Below are 13290 nucleotides of genomic sequence, written 5' to 3'. Positions count from 1 at the left end.
ATATTGGAGGCAATGGGGACCATCAACAATATGGTTGCCAACAGAAAGCTGTTGTTTCCTGGACAGCCAGCTCTCTTTGGATGACTCAAGCTCCAGTAGTTTCACTCCCTCACCTGTCACATTACAATACAAATTCATGCAAGGTGTGGCAGCTCAGAGTTAGCATTGCAGTTCAACATGTATTGTACACATATTGGGCTGCTGGGTAAACAGTGCTCAGTGCTTTCTTTGTTGTGTTATGTAAGTCTGATGGTTGTGTCCTGGCACAGATTTCTACTATTATAACTGCAGTTGACTCATTGGACATAATATTTTGGGGGAAAAATATCTTTATATAGCAGTTGTTTTTCCTAATGATTGATTGGAGAGCAAATTTGGTTTTTCTTTTGTTTTTGTTTTTTCATAATGTACTTACCCTCATTGTATCAAACCTGTAAGACTTTCTTTTTCCCAAGGAACACAGGAGTTATCTGGGAAAATGTACAAAGCTGCTCCTTTACATTTGAAAGTAAATGGTGACGACAAAATAGCAGCAAGGACATTCTGCCAAACCTCTGAGTTCCCTGCAAGAAAGAAAGTCACACAGGGCTACGTTTCCCAAAAGTATAATAAGCCTACAGTAAGTAGATTGGACAGATTGTACAGACCAGTGGTTTCTGCGATCTACTTAAGTTTTAAATAAAACAAAGTTGTTGGAGAACTTATTACAAGAAAATAATATTTCGGACTTTCAGAAATGTCACATTTAATTCACGGTTTCTTGCCAAACCTTGGTAATTATTTGTGAAATTAACTAGCAATTTCAGAGTAAAAAACCCCTCACCATTTTTTTTTTTTAGTGTGACAACATGAGGGTAAATGATGGCAAAAATGTCTTGTTTCTGTCTATTTAAATTAACCCTCATTAATTTTAAACATCTGAGAAAATATACTTAACTAAGAAATCCATTAGCCAAGCTATGTTAATGGTTGAGATATATTTTTAAGGAACACAGTTGAGACAAATTTGATACTTAAATATAGAATAACTAAATTAATTCTTGATAGAAATTACATTTCCCTCTTGTGAACATGCATAATGTGAACGAGAGAGAGAACCGATATCAGCATTTCATATGGCCCCTTTCTGCTATCAGATCTAATCTTCATTGAGCCAATTAGATGCCCAGTGGGGCGTCTGGCCTCTTGATTTGACCAGATGGTACTCCACATGTCCCTCTGGGTAAATGACCCAGTAACACGGACATACGTGTGACATGAAACGCACCATATGCTGGAGATAGTGATGATGAGGAGGAGAGGAGGGGATAAGGGGCACGTGTGTGGCACGCATCCAGGAGCCGGAGGTGCATGGGGTGAAAGGTCAGGGCTTGTTTACATGGCAACAGTTGTAGGGGTGGATGGGTGGTCTCTGGAGACGCTGAGTGTGAAGGATTGTGGCTCTTAGCTGAGCAGATATCCTTTCATTCCTGCAAACCACTCAAATAGATTAAATATGTATTCATCACCAGCTGCTGTGCATATGGTGGGGTGCAGTGGGGCAGTTTGTTGGTCAGATCAAGTGGTTTGGGGAATTGTATTTGTTATGTTATTCTGTCTATGACCATTTTAGTGTCCAAAATTAAATTAAGACCTTTATGCCTCTATAAAGCCTGACATATGAAATAATATTTAGAAAGAAATCTATTAATTTTTTAAACGGATCGGTTAATTGAGCTTTCAGACAAAATGAGCCAAAAATATGCAATTTGGAGCAGGTGCTGATGCTAATATGACCACAAAGTTAAGATGAAATTCTGATAACTTATAAATCAATGAGATGTTTATAGCAGACTACTTACATAAAATGCATATAAATATCAGTTGTCATTCTGTATATCCCAATAAGATGTCTTCGTAAGATAAATAAATGTAGATTTTATTGTGGGCAGCAAAACATATAATGCAATGCAATGTAATACAATGAAGAAGTACAAGTAAACATCCCTCAAAAACCTTATGTATCATATGTGATGCGCATGATTTTTCAAAAAAAAAAAAAAGTAATAATAATAACAACAACAACAATAATAAAAGTATGTATGGATAATGAAATGAAGATAAATATTTTTGAATTCAATTAAAAGGCCTTTTACTTGCTTAAACATGTCAACAATTTAATTTACCAGTGTTTTGAAACTGGTGCGCAAATCCATGTATCATTCATTTACTTGTTTTTTTTAATTTAATATTGAAAATAGAAAAATTACAAATTATAATGACTTTTAATGTGTTTTTATGCGTTGCGTTGCATCGCGCCGCGTAAACATAAAACCATGTCTGCATTTGTGATTGGAGAAACAACAAACATCCACTCTACACCAGCTGTTCTCAATTCCAGTCCTTGCATCCCCCCAGCTCTGCATATTTTGCATGTCTTTCTTTTTCAGCAAAGTTTTGATCATGTTGATAACTTTGGGTTTTATCTTTTCATTTACTCACTCTTATGCCATCTTTGATGTTTATGACTTCTTCAGATGAACACATTTTTATTTATATATAAAAAATGTTTTTGAGAAATAATCTGTTTCTGTGAATATTTATATACTGTAATGCAAGTGAATGGGAACCAGATTGTTGGGGCTTCAAAAAGCACATGCAGACATCATGACAACCCCAGTGGATGAATCATTGTCTTCTGAAGTGAAACTATTCTTGTGTATGCTTAACTTAAAATCATTGCTTCCGAACAGCCTTTAAACACACGTTCATGGGAGCGTCAAGTGTGTGTTTGATGTAAATGAAAGTATGTTATAAAGCTTGAAGCATGTCTAAGTCAAGCGTAAGCTCAACCCAATTGTAAATGTGACTATGGGATTCATGTCTGAAGTAATGATTTATAGTAAAAAAAAATGTATATATATTCTAAGTTTGTAAGTGTTTTTCTTACACTCACTTATTGTTTCACTTTAGAAGTCAAGTCAGTTCACCTTTATTAATATAGCACTTTAAACAAAATACATTGCGTCAAAGCAACTGAACAACATTCATTAGGAAAACAGTGTGTCAATAATGCAAAATGATAGTTAAAGGCAGTTCATCATTGAATTCAGTGATGTCATCTCTGTTCAGTTGAAATAGTGTCTTTGCATTTATTTGCAATCAAGTCAACGATATCACTGTAGATGAAGTGACCCCAACTAAGCAAGCCAGAGGCGACAGCGGCAAGGAACCGAAACTCCATCGGTGACAGAATGGAGAATAAAACCTTGGGAAAAACCAGGCTCAGTTGGGGGGTCAGTTCTCCTCTGACCAGACGAAACCAGTAGTTCAATTCCAGGCTGCAGCAAAGTCAGATTGTGCAGAAGAATCATCTGTTTCCTGTGGTCTTGTCCTGGTGCTCCTCTGAGACAAGGTCTTTACAGGGGATCTGTATCTGGGGCTCTAGTTGTCCTGGTCTCCGCTGTCTTTCAGGGAAGTAGAGGTCCTTTCTAGGTGCTGATCCACCATCATGTCTGGATACGTACTGGATCCGGGTGACTGCAGTGACCCTCTGATCTGGACACAGACTGGATCTGGTGGCTACAGTGACCTCGGAACAAGAGAGAAACAGACAAACATTAGCGTAGATGCCATTCTTCTAATGATGTAGCAAGTACATAGGGTGTTATGGGAAGTGTTCCCGGTTCTGGTATACCTAATTAATGCAGCCTAAAAGTCCTTTAACGGATTTGGATATTAAAAGCATATTTGTATGTTATGTGTAAGCCAGGTTAAAGAGATGGGTCTTTAATCTAGATTTAAACTGCAAGAGTGTGTCTGCCTCCCGAACAATGTTAGGTAGGTTATTCCAGAGTTTAGGCGCCAAATAGGAAAAGGATCTGCCGCCCGCAGTTGATTTTGATATTCTAGGTATTATCAAATTGCCTGAGTTTTGAGAACATAGCAGACATAGAGGATTATAATGTAAAAGGAGGCTTTATAAGTAATAAGCAATATTTTAAAATCTATACGATGTTTGATAGGGAGCCAGTTCAGCGATGACAGGACCGGGCTAATATGGTCATACTTCCTGGTTCTAGTAAGAACTCTTGCTGCTGCATTTTGGATTAGCTGTAGTTTGTTTACTAAGCGTGCAGAACAACCACCCAATAAAGCATTACAATAATCTAACCTTGAGGTCATAAATGCATGGATTAACATTTCTGAATTTGACATTGAGAGCATAGGCCGTAATTTAGATATATTTTTGAGATGGAAAAATGCAGTTTTACAAATGCTAGAAACGTGGCTTTCAAGGAAAGATTGCTATCAAGTAGCACACCTAGGTTCCTAACTGATGACGAAGAATTGACAGAGCAACCATCAAGTCTTAGAGAGTGTTCTAGGTTATTACAAGCAGAGTTTTTAGGTCCTATAATTAACACCTCTGTTTTTTCAGAATTTAGCAGTAAGAAATTACTCGTCATCCAGTTTTTTATATCGACTATGCATTCCATTAGTTTTTCAAATTGGTGTGTTTCACCGGGCCGCGAAGAAATATAGAGCTGAGTATTATCAGCATAACAGTGAAAGCTAACACCATGTTTCCTGATGATATCTCCCAAGGGTAACATATAAAGAGTGAAGAGTAGCGGCCCTAGTACTGAGCCTTGAGGTACTCCATACTGCACTTGTGATCGAGGTGATACATCTTCATTCACTGCTACGAACTGATGGCGGTCATATAAGTACGATTTAAACCATGCTAATGCACTTCCATTAATGCCAACAAAGTGTTCAAGTCTATGCAAAAGAATGTTGTGGTCAATTGTGTCAAACGCAGCACTAAGATCCAATAAAACTAATAGAGAGATACACCCACGATCAGATGATAAGAGCAGATCATTTGTAACTCTAAGGAGAGCAGTTTCAGTACTATGATACGGTCTAAATCCTGACTGGAAATCTTCACATATACCATTTTTCTCTAAGAAGGAATATAATTGTGAGGATACCACCTTTTCTAGTATCTTGGACAGAAAAGGGAGATTCGAGATTGGCTTATAATTAACTAGTTCTTTGGGGTCAAGTTGTGGTTTTTTGATGAGAGGCTTAATAACAGCCAGTTTGAAGGTTTTGGGGACATGTCCTAATAACAATGAGGAATTAATAATAGTCAGAAGAGGACCTATGACTTCTGGAAGCACCTCTTTTAGGAACTTAGATGGTATAGGGTCTAACATACATGTTGTTGGTTTAGATGATTTAACAAGTTTATACAATTCTTCCTCTCCTATAGTAGAGAATGAGTGGAACTGTTCCTCAGGGGGTCTATAGTGCACTGTCTGATGCGATACTGTAGCTGACGGCTGAATGGTTGCAATTTTATCTCTAATAGTATAGATTTTAGAAGTAAAGTAGTTCATAAAGTCATTACTGCTGTGGTGTTGGGAAATGTCAACAATTGTTGAGGCTTTATTTTTCGTTAATTTAGCCACTCTATTGAATAAATACCTGGGGTTATGTTTGTTTTCTTCTAAAAGAGAAGAAAAGTAATCGGATCTAGAAGTTTTTAATGCTTTTCTGTAGGATATGTTACTTTCCCGCCAAGCAATACGACAGAGCAATAGAAGACAGTGATTCATCCTCTGAAGCTTTATTAGTCTCATGATGGCATCATGTGTTTTTTGGAGCTTCAACATTTTGCCGCCCAATTCACTTGCAATATTTGGACTCACAGAGTTTCTTTTTCTACAGATCTTAAGAAAGAAAGTCATAAATATCCAGGACTGCATGAGTTTGAGCAAATGATGCGATCCTTTTCATTGATGGGCGATAGTAGTAAATATTTAAATGTTGAAATCAGCTGCACTGTTACCTGTTCTCTTGACAGGGTTCTGCACTTCTGGAGGAAGCTTCAGACACGGCGCCTGCTCCTGAGAATGGGACAGGAAACACAGAGGATCTACCCCTTCCTCCTCCACCACCTCCTCCAGCCATCCCGACTCCACCTCCTCCTCCATGTCTTCCATCAGAGCTGCCCCCTCCTCCTCCTCCTCCTCCTCCACCTACCACCTCCACCTCCACACCGGCCCCTGCCCAGCGCCGCATGTCTTCTTCTTCCTCCAGCAGTGAGTACAGACACATCTCATCCAGAACTTCCTTCTTAAGCACCTCTTTTGCAGTGGTATAAAGCATTTAAAGAGGTCATATATTCAAATTTTTAATTTCATTGTATATAATTCACAGCAAGTAACAAAATACTGCAAATGTGAAAGCACTACACAAGCCTGCCGTTGTGGTATCTCTGTTTGTCATTCAGTTCAATGGGGCTTAAAGGTAGACTGTTTTTTGTTAGAGTACATTTAAAAGGGTGTCACAGTGATCTGCCACCTGATACAGCTGGATACACTGATGGAGAAGGAACATCTGCTCGCCTAACAGCACTGAGATTTGGCGTGACCTTTATGAATTTAACTGCGGACAATTTGAACACCATTTAAGACTTTTAATCAACTGACCTGACGATGCTTAGTGGTTATGCATTTAACCCTATCACTCGTTTGACCCCTTGTTCATAGTGTGAGCCCTTGAATCGTCTCCTGTCCCTAGATTATTAGTGTCACAAAGTGATGGCAGGTACATATGTGTTATGCCACAGCAATGAAAGATCACACACAATGCATTACCGGTCAAATATTTGAAATAATTAAGATATATTTGTTTATGTTTTTGAAAAAAATCTTTCTTACAAAACAGTAATAGCTGTAAACATAAAAAATATATGTACAATTTAAAATAACTATTTTCTAACTTAATAAATATTGTAAAAACTGAACTGAACTGTCTTCAATGTCACATGATCCTTCAGAAATAATTCTAATATGTTGACTTGATGCTCAATTTTGATCAAATGGCTAGTTGCACGTGGCCTCCTTGTTGGATTTCCGATCAGTGAGTGTGGTTAAACATAATTCCAGTCCTAAACTCCAGTGCACAGAGCTGGAGAAACCTGAATATTATCTTTTATATATGTTTACAGGTTTTCTAATATCACTTAAAATACAAATAAGTATCTATCCTTACTATTCTATATATTTATTTAGCCAGTGGCAGTTGAAACGTACGTATGTTTGGGTCAGGCAGAGGAGAATGAATGAAATACACAAATCCATAATGTTAACAAAATGAAAGTTGACTCATGTTGCATACAAATACACATGATATTTTCCCATATTTTACAAATGATTGTAAATACATAGGCTAAATAACTAAACAAGTTTAAAAAAAAAAAAAAAACATTTAAAAACAATTAAAACATAACTTTCGACTATGTAGCCTATGAAAGCAAGTAAATATTATATTTCATCTTTGCTCATCAATAAATATATTATTTCTCAAAAATGTTTGTATAACATGGACTTTTTTTAGTAACATCTGAAATATATCTGTCTTGTGAGTGGGCTGCAATTAATGTTCATAAATATCAATTTCTCAATTCTCTACATACATCAATTTTATTCCAACAAAATATTTAATATTTTAGATTTACACAATTATCTTTTCATCAAAACATTTACATTTAGTCATTTAGTCATTTTGCAGACGCTTTTATCCAAAGCGACTTTCAACTGGGGAATACATAAAGCGATTCTTCTCAAAGAGGCAAACAGACACAGGAAGTGCTCATAATACCAAGTTTTAGGCATTGTTCAAATAAGTACAAGCTAGAATGACAAGGAATAAATAAAGATAATTTTTACATTTTAAATTTAGGATAAAGTTAAGTAACGTTGAAAGTGATTCATTTTCAGTTGTAGCTTGAAAAATGTCAGGGATTCAGTATTCCGGATTGGGGTGGGAAGATCATTCTACCAGCCAGGAATGGTGAACGAGAATGTTCTAGAAAGTGAATTTGAGCCTCTCTGTGATGGTACCACGAGTCATTACAAGAAATTACAAGGGCCTGGATAAGAAGTTGTGCAGCATGATCCATTAGAAAAGGCCTGATCTTTCTGATGTTGTGCAATGCAAATCTGCATGATCGAGCAGTCTTAGCAATGTGGTTTTTGAAGGTCAGCTGGTCATCAAAGATTGCACCAAGATTTCTGACCAAAGTCGATGGGGTAATTGTAGAAGAACCTAGCAGGATGGTGATATTATGCTGTAGCATTGGAGTGGCAGGGAAGTAAAGATGCTCAGACTTTGCCAGGTTAAGCTGTAGGTTATATTCTTTCATCCATGCCGAGATGTCCACCAGGCAGCCTGCATGAGATCCGTGCAGCTACTGTTGGATCATCTGGTTGAAATGAGAGATAGAGCTGTGTGTCATCAGCATAGTTATGGTAGGAGAAGCCATGTGCCTGTATGATGGGACCCAGGGATGAAGTATATATGGAGAAGAGGAGGAGTCCGAGAACTGGTCCCTGGGGAACCCCAGTGGCAAGTTGATGTGCTTTCGAAAACTCCCCTACCCAAACCACTCTGAAAGACCTCCAAGGGAGACTCAGACCAGTGAAGTGGAATTCCTGTGTTGCCCAGTGATTAGAGGGCAGACAGGAGGATCTGATGATTGACAGTCTCAAAAGCAGCAGATAGCTCCAGCAGAATAAGATAAGCATCCGGTTCGTTGTTCTGTGAATGAAACAATGATACCTGGTTGAAAACAACTTGTTCAAGGGTTTTCGCTATGAATAGAAGGAGAGAGACAGGACTGTAGCTATCTATAAGAGAAGTGTTTAATGTAGTTTTTTTGTGCAGTGAGGTTACCCGAGCCTGTTTGAATGCAGTGGCGAAGGTGCCTGTGAGGAGAGATGCATTTATGATGTGTGTGGTGTGCTGGTAAGAGTGAAGGAGACATTGCTTGGTGGAGGTGTGAGGGGATTGGGTCTAGAGGGCATGTCGTAGGATGGATGGAGAGGAACAGTTTTGATATTTTTGCCTCATGAGGGGACAGAAGGAGAAGATGGGAGTTTTATCAGTGGGTGTGGTTGGTTTGAGGTCCTGTGTGTGCGTGTTTTGTCTTTGAAGAATGTGGCAAAATCATCAGCTGTTACAGAAATGGTTGGAGGTGGTGGAGGGGGACAGATGAGATAATTTAATGTTTAGATTATGTGTGTCTGGAGTGATGTTGATCTTGTTGTGGATGTATGAAGTTTTGGCAGTATGGACTTCAGCAGAGAAATTAGAAAAGCAAAGACTGATACATATTCAGATCTGATGGATCTTTTGATTTGTGCCATTTTCTCTCTGTTGCCCTGAGTTTTGGTCAGTAGCATAAGGCTTGTCCCGATGAATGCTGAAGTCACCAAAGACTAAAAGTGGACTACCATCCTCCAGTAATGAGGACAGCAGCCCATCCAGCTCCTCCAGGAAGGTGGCTAGCATTTTCACAAGAAGGCAGTAAATTACTGTAAAGTACAGTTTTAAGAAATTTTTTGCAGACTGTGTTCTTGTGCAAGTTTCAGCACAAGAACACCTCAGCGTCCCCATTTCAAAAATATTGCTTCCACCAATGTTCTCTGAACGTCTCCATTAAGAAACACTAATCTAAAGTGATTAAGTAATTAATATGAAAATTAACATGAGTGGTATGTGTGCTTTGGTGTCAAACTTCGGTTTACGTATCAGTATTTGCTTGGATCTTCAGTCATGGGTGAATGTGCAACCAATCTAACATCCGATGTAAAATATTCATGCTGTTTAGTCTGCAATCCTAAACCGTTTATTTAAAGCAGATGTTGCGGATATCAGTAGACATGTCCATGTTCAGTGCAACTCTCAATATCACAGAGTGCTCTCCGCAAGTACAAGATGGAAGACTTAGAAAGAGCCACAAGGTAAATCTTACGAAGTTCCAGTCTGTTAACATGAGATCTGGCGGCCCTCTCATTTCAGAGTCTGTTTACGAATTAATGCGCATGGGCTATTGTTACTTTGAAATGGGTTTAGTGTTGTACCATTTACTTAATTGTTCTTCCTCCAAGGGAAACTTGACATGTCTTCAGGACAAGACAATATCCGTGATGTGTTGTACAATTCAGGGTTATGTCAGGGAAATGTAGTTCATACCGACTCGCTGGCTGTGGAATTATAATGTTAATTTGCATCTGTTACATACACAGACACAAAGCCCAAATCTCTAGCTGGTCACCTGATTGCCTTCTTCTGTTGCAATAATTGGTGTTTCATTTAAGGTACTCAATCATGAAATCATCCATCATATTTAGGACAGCTAAGATGATCAAATAGATCCAGTAAGTGCTGTTAGCTGAGACAAGCATCACTTCATAATTAATATTTTTTATACACTACCAGTCAAAATCTTTAAATCATTTTAATTTAATTGTATTTTATTTTAAAAACACTTCGTGATTATTTTTTTTTTTACAATATTTTATGTTCACTAAAGGATCATGGAACATGAATAAATTAAAATGTAAAATATATTTAAATATGAATGAATGAAGGTTTATTCGGTTTATTTATAAAGTTTATTCATATAGCACATTTTGTACACAATGGTAATTCAAAGTGCTTTACATAAAAGAAAGTAAAAATCATGAAGAAAAATGATTTCAAAAATAAAACAAGCAATTTAAAAACATTTAAAAATGATTTGACAAAATACAGTGAATACGTAAAACACAGTGTAATCAGTTCGGACATTGCACAGTGCTCATTTAATAAATGCACAGCTAAACAGATGAGTTTCGAGTCTAGATTTAAATGTGGCTAATGTTTTAGCACATCTGATCTCTTCTGGAAGCTGATTCCTGCTACGGGGACGTGACTAAAGGCAGACTCCCCTTGTTTTGTGTGAACCCTTGGTATTTCTAACTGAGTGCTCTGTTAGGTTTATATTCAGTGAACATATCTGCAATATATTTCGGTCCTAGTCATTGAGTGATTTATAAACAAGTAAAAGTGCATTAAAATCAATATCAAATGTAACTGGAAGCCAGTGTAAGGACCTGAGGACTGGTGTGATATGCTCAGATTTTCTGGTTCTAGTCAGAATCCTGGCAGCAGCGTTCTGGGTGAGCTGCAGCTGTCTAATGGTCTTCTTGTGAAGGCCGGTGAAGAGACCATTACAATAGACCACCCTGCTGGGGATTAAGGTGAACTTGCTGTTTTTACTGTATATTTTATCAAATGAATGCAGCTTTGATGACAATCAGGGGCGATTCTAGGATTTTCATCTTTAGGGGAGCTCAGCCCCCAATGAGGCTATAGTAATGAATCAACAAATAAATAAATAAATAAATAAAATATTTTTTTACTAATAGGTTATAGTGGTAAACTAAACCTATTGCAGTATTCCACTGTATTGCCTAAGTCTTCCTGATCACACACACACACACCTGTTTACTGTACAAACACAAAATCGTACAATTTGCATTTCTAAACAAACCTCTTTCTATGCTCAAGTAGGTCTGTCACTCAATCATTTCTATGCGTGGCTTTATAGTAATTGATGCCTCATGCACTGTAACTTGTTTTATATTGAAAGTTACATTTTGAAATGAAAATAGCAACATGATTGTTTTTGGAAGTATGTTTCATATGTCTTAAGTTAAGGGCTACATTTTCACTGGAGGAAACAGTTTTGGTGTGATGAGGGGTGAACACAGTGATCTGCACAGATGAAGAAATTACAAAATCACTGTTAAAAAAACGCATTAAAAAAATGTTTTTTTATTTGAGGATTGACATTTCAATAGACATCAGTAACGATATGTCGATGCTTCAGGATCGATACACCGTCTCTAGCCAGTAAGCAGCAGTCATTCTTGCAACCGTTTAGCAATTTCATTGTAACACCATAGCAACCACCTAGCAACTATCCAGAATCCTCGACAAGCTACCTAGCAACCACCTAGAATAACCTACACATACAAAAAGAACTCCAAACACCTTAGCAACCACATAACAAATACCTAGAACCCAATAATCAGCACATTATCTGTTGTCCAGTTTATACCTTTAAAAAAAAAAAAAGGTTTTTACGTATTTTTACATATTGCCAGAATAAGTCTACAACGTACAACAACATGGTTGTATGTAGTAAAGAGATGAACAGGTTGCCAAAACAATATTGTGTTTCATTGTGTTTGGTTTTTTTTTTTGTGTTTGTTCATCTCCTTTCCTTCCTTCCTGTATTTGTCATCCTCTCATCCATCTGTCTTCACCCCACCTGTCTCACTGAACACCTGTCTCTCTCTCTCTGGCTGTCTGCTTTGCATGGACATTTTCTGGCTTTCCCTATTCTTCTCTTTTCATGATACACTGGCTCTAAAGAAGGGGATCTCCCCTCTACACATTTGTCTACCTCTGTCACCCCTGGTCCAGAAAAACTCCGGCAGAGAAAGAGTAAGTATTTTCCCCCAGCCTCATTATGTGTGTACTATACGTGTGTGTGTGTCTCATTCTTTACTCAAATTCTTCTCATTTCCCTTCATCGTGAGCATTGAGTGCATTGTTTATTTGGCTACTGGATCACAAGCTAAATCAAATCTGTAATCTATAATAATCACTTCAGATAGCCAAAGAAATCACGGCACCCAGCATGATTTTTCTGTGATCCCAGTTGCGATCAGCCCACAGAGTTCCCAGATGCTGCGGGGACTCTGGCACATCAGCTGTGATTGTTTATAGAGCATAGCTACTTTGGTGATATTGTGTGACGAGTGAGGATGTGTTTGTGGCCTGAACCACTTTACCACAAATACAATGAAGTCAACATGAAATGACATTCAGAGCTCATTTTACTGATGTATTTCTGACAGTGCCGGAGAAAGTTACTTTTAAAAGTAATACACACAGACACTAAAAACGTTATTATATTTTGATGAAAGTAATATTTTTTCTAAAATACAATGCACTGATGAATCATGTACAATAAGATAAGATAAAGTAAATATGGTGAATTTAGATTTCATGTTGACTCATCCTCAAAAATCTGTGCAGTTAAAACCATTTATAATTTTTATGAAACTGTTGAGTTTATGAGCAATCTATTAAGGTGCCATGTTTTGGCATGAGTCTGCGTAGCGAGTCATACTGTAATGAATGAGTTTAAAGGTCTGTAAACAGCGGGCAGCCATATTGACTTGCCCTGCTGTCAACACAGCACCTTCAACCTACGCCACATCATTCCTCACCATGCACAGCTATTGTGAACATCCTGATCCTTTTTTCTGCTCATATACACGTTATTCTGATTGCCTTTGTTTAAGTTATATTAAAGTGATGTTTATAGCTGTTGGTTCTTAAAATTTGTATGTTTTTATTATTATTATTATTTTATTTTATTTTTTCATTGATGAG

The 13290-nt window shown here is 37.5% G+C and overlaps 2 protein-coding genes across 2 annotated transcripts in view; both read left to right on the top strand.

The window, feature by feature from the left end:
• Nucleotides 1-13290, top strand: part of LOC128018190 (glutamine--fructose-6-phosphate aminotransferase [isomerizing] 1) — a 368579-nt gene that overhangs the window by 320355 nt on the left and 34934 nt on the right. The gene's annotated exons all lie outside the window — the stretch shown is intronic.
• Nucleotides 1-13290, top strand: part of LOC128018103 (espin-like) — an 81476-nt gene that overhangs the window by 50774 nt on the left and 17412 nt on the right. The window contains exon 12 of the mRNA XM_052603476.1: nt 5855-6092. Within this exon, the coding sequence (XP_052459436.1) occupies nt 5855-6092 (238 nt within the window). The remainder of the gene's footprint in view (nt 1-5854; nt 6093-13290) is intronic.

Source organism: Carassius gibelio, chromosome A8, assembly GCF_023724105.1.
Source record: "Carassius gibelio isolate Cgi1373 ecotype wild population from Czech Republic chromosome A8, carGib1.2-hapl.c, whole genome shotgun sequence".
Lineage (NCBI taxonomy): Eukaryota > Metazoa > Chordata > Actinopteri > Cypriniformes > Cyprinidae > Carassius > Carassius gibelio.
This window is presented reverse-complemented; position numbering and strand designations above follow the sequence as displayed.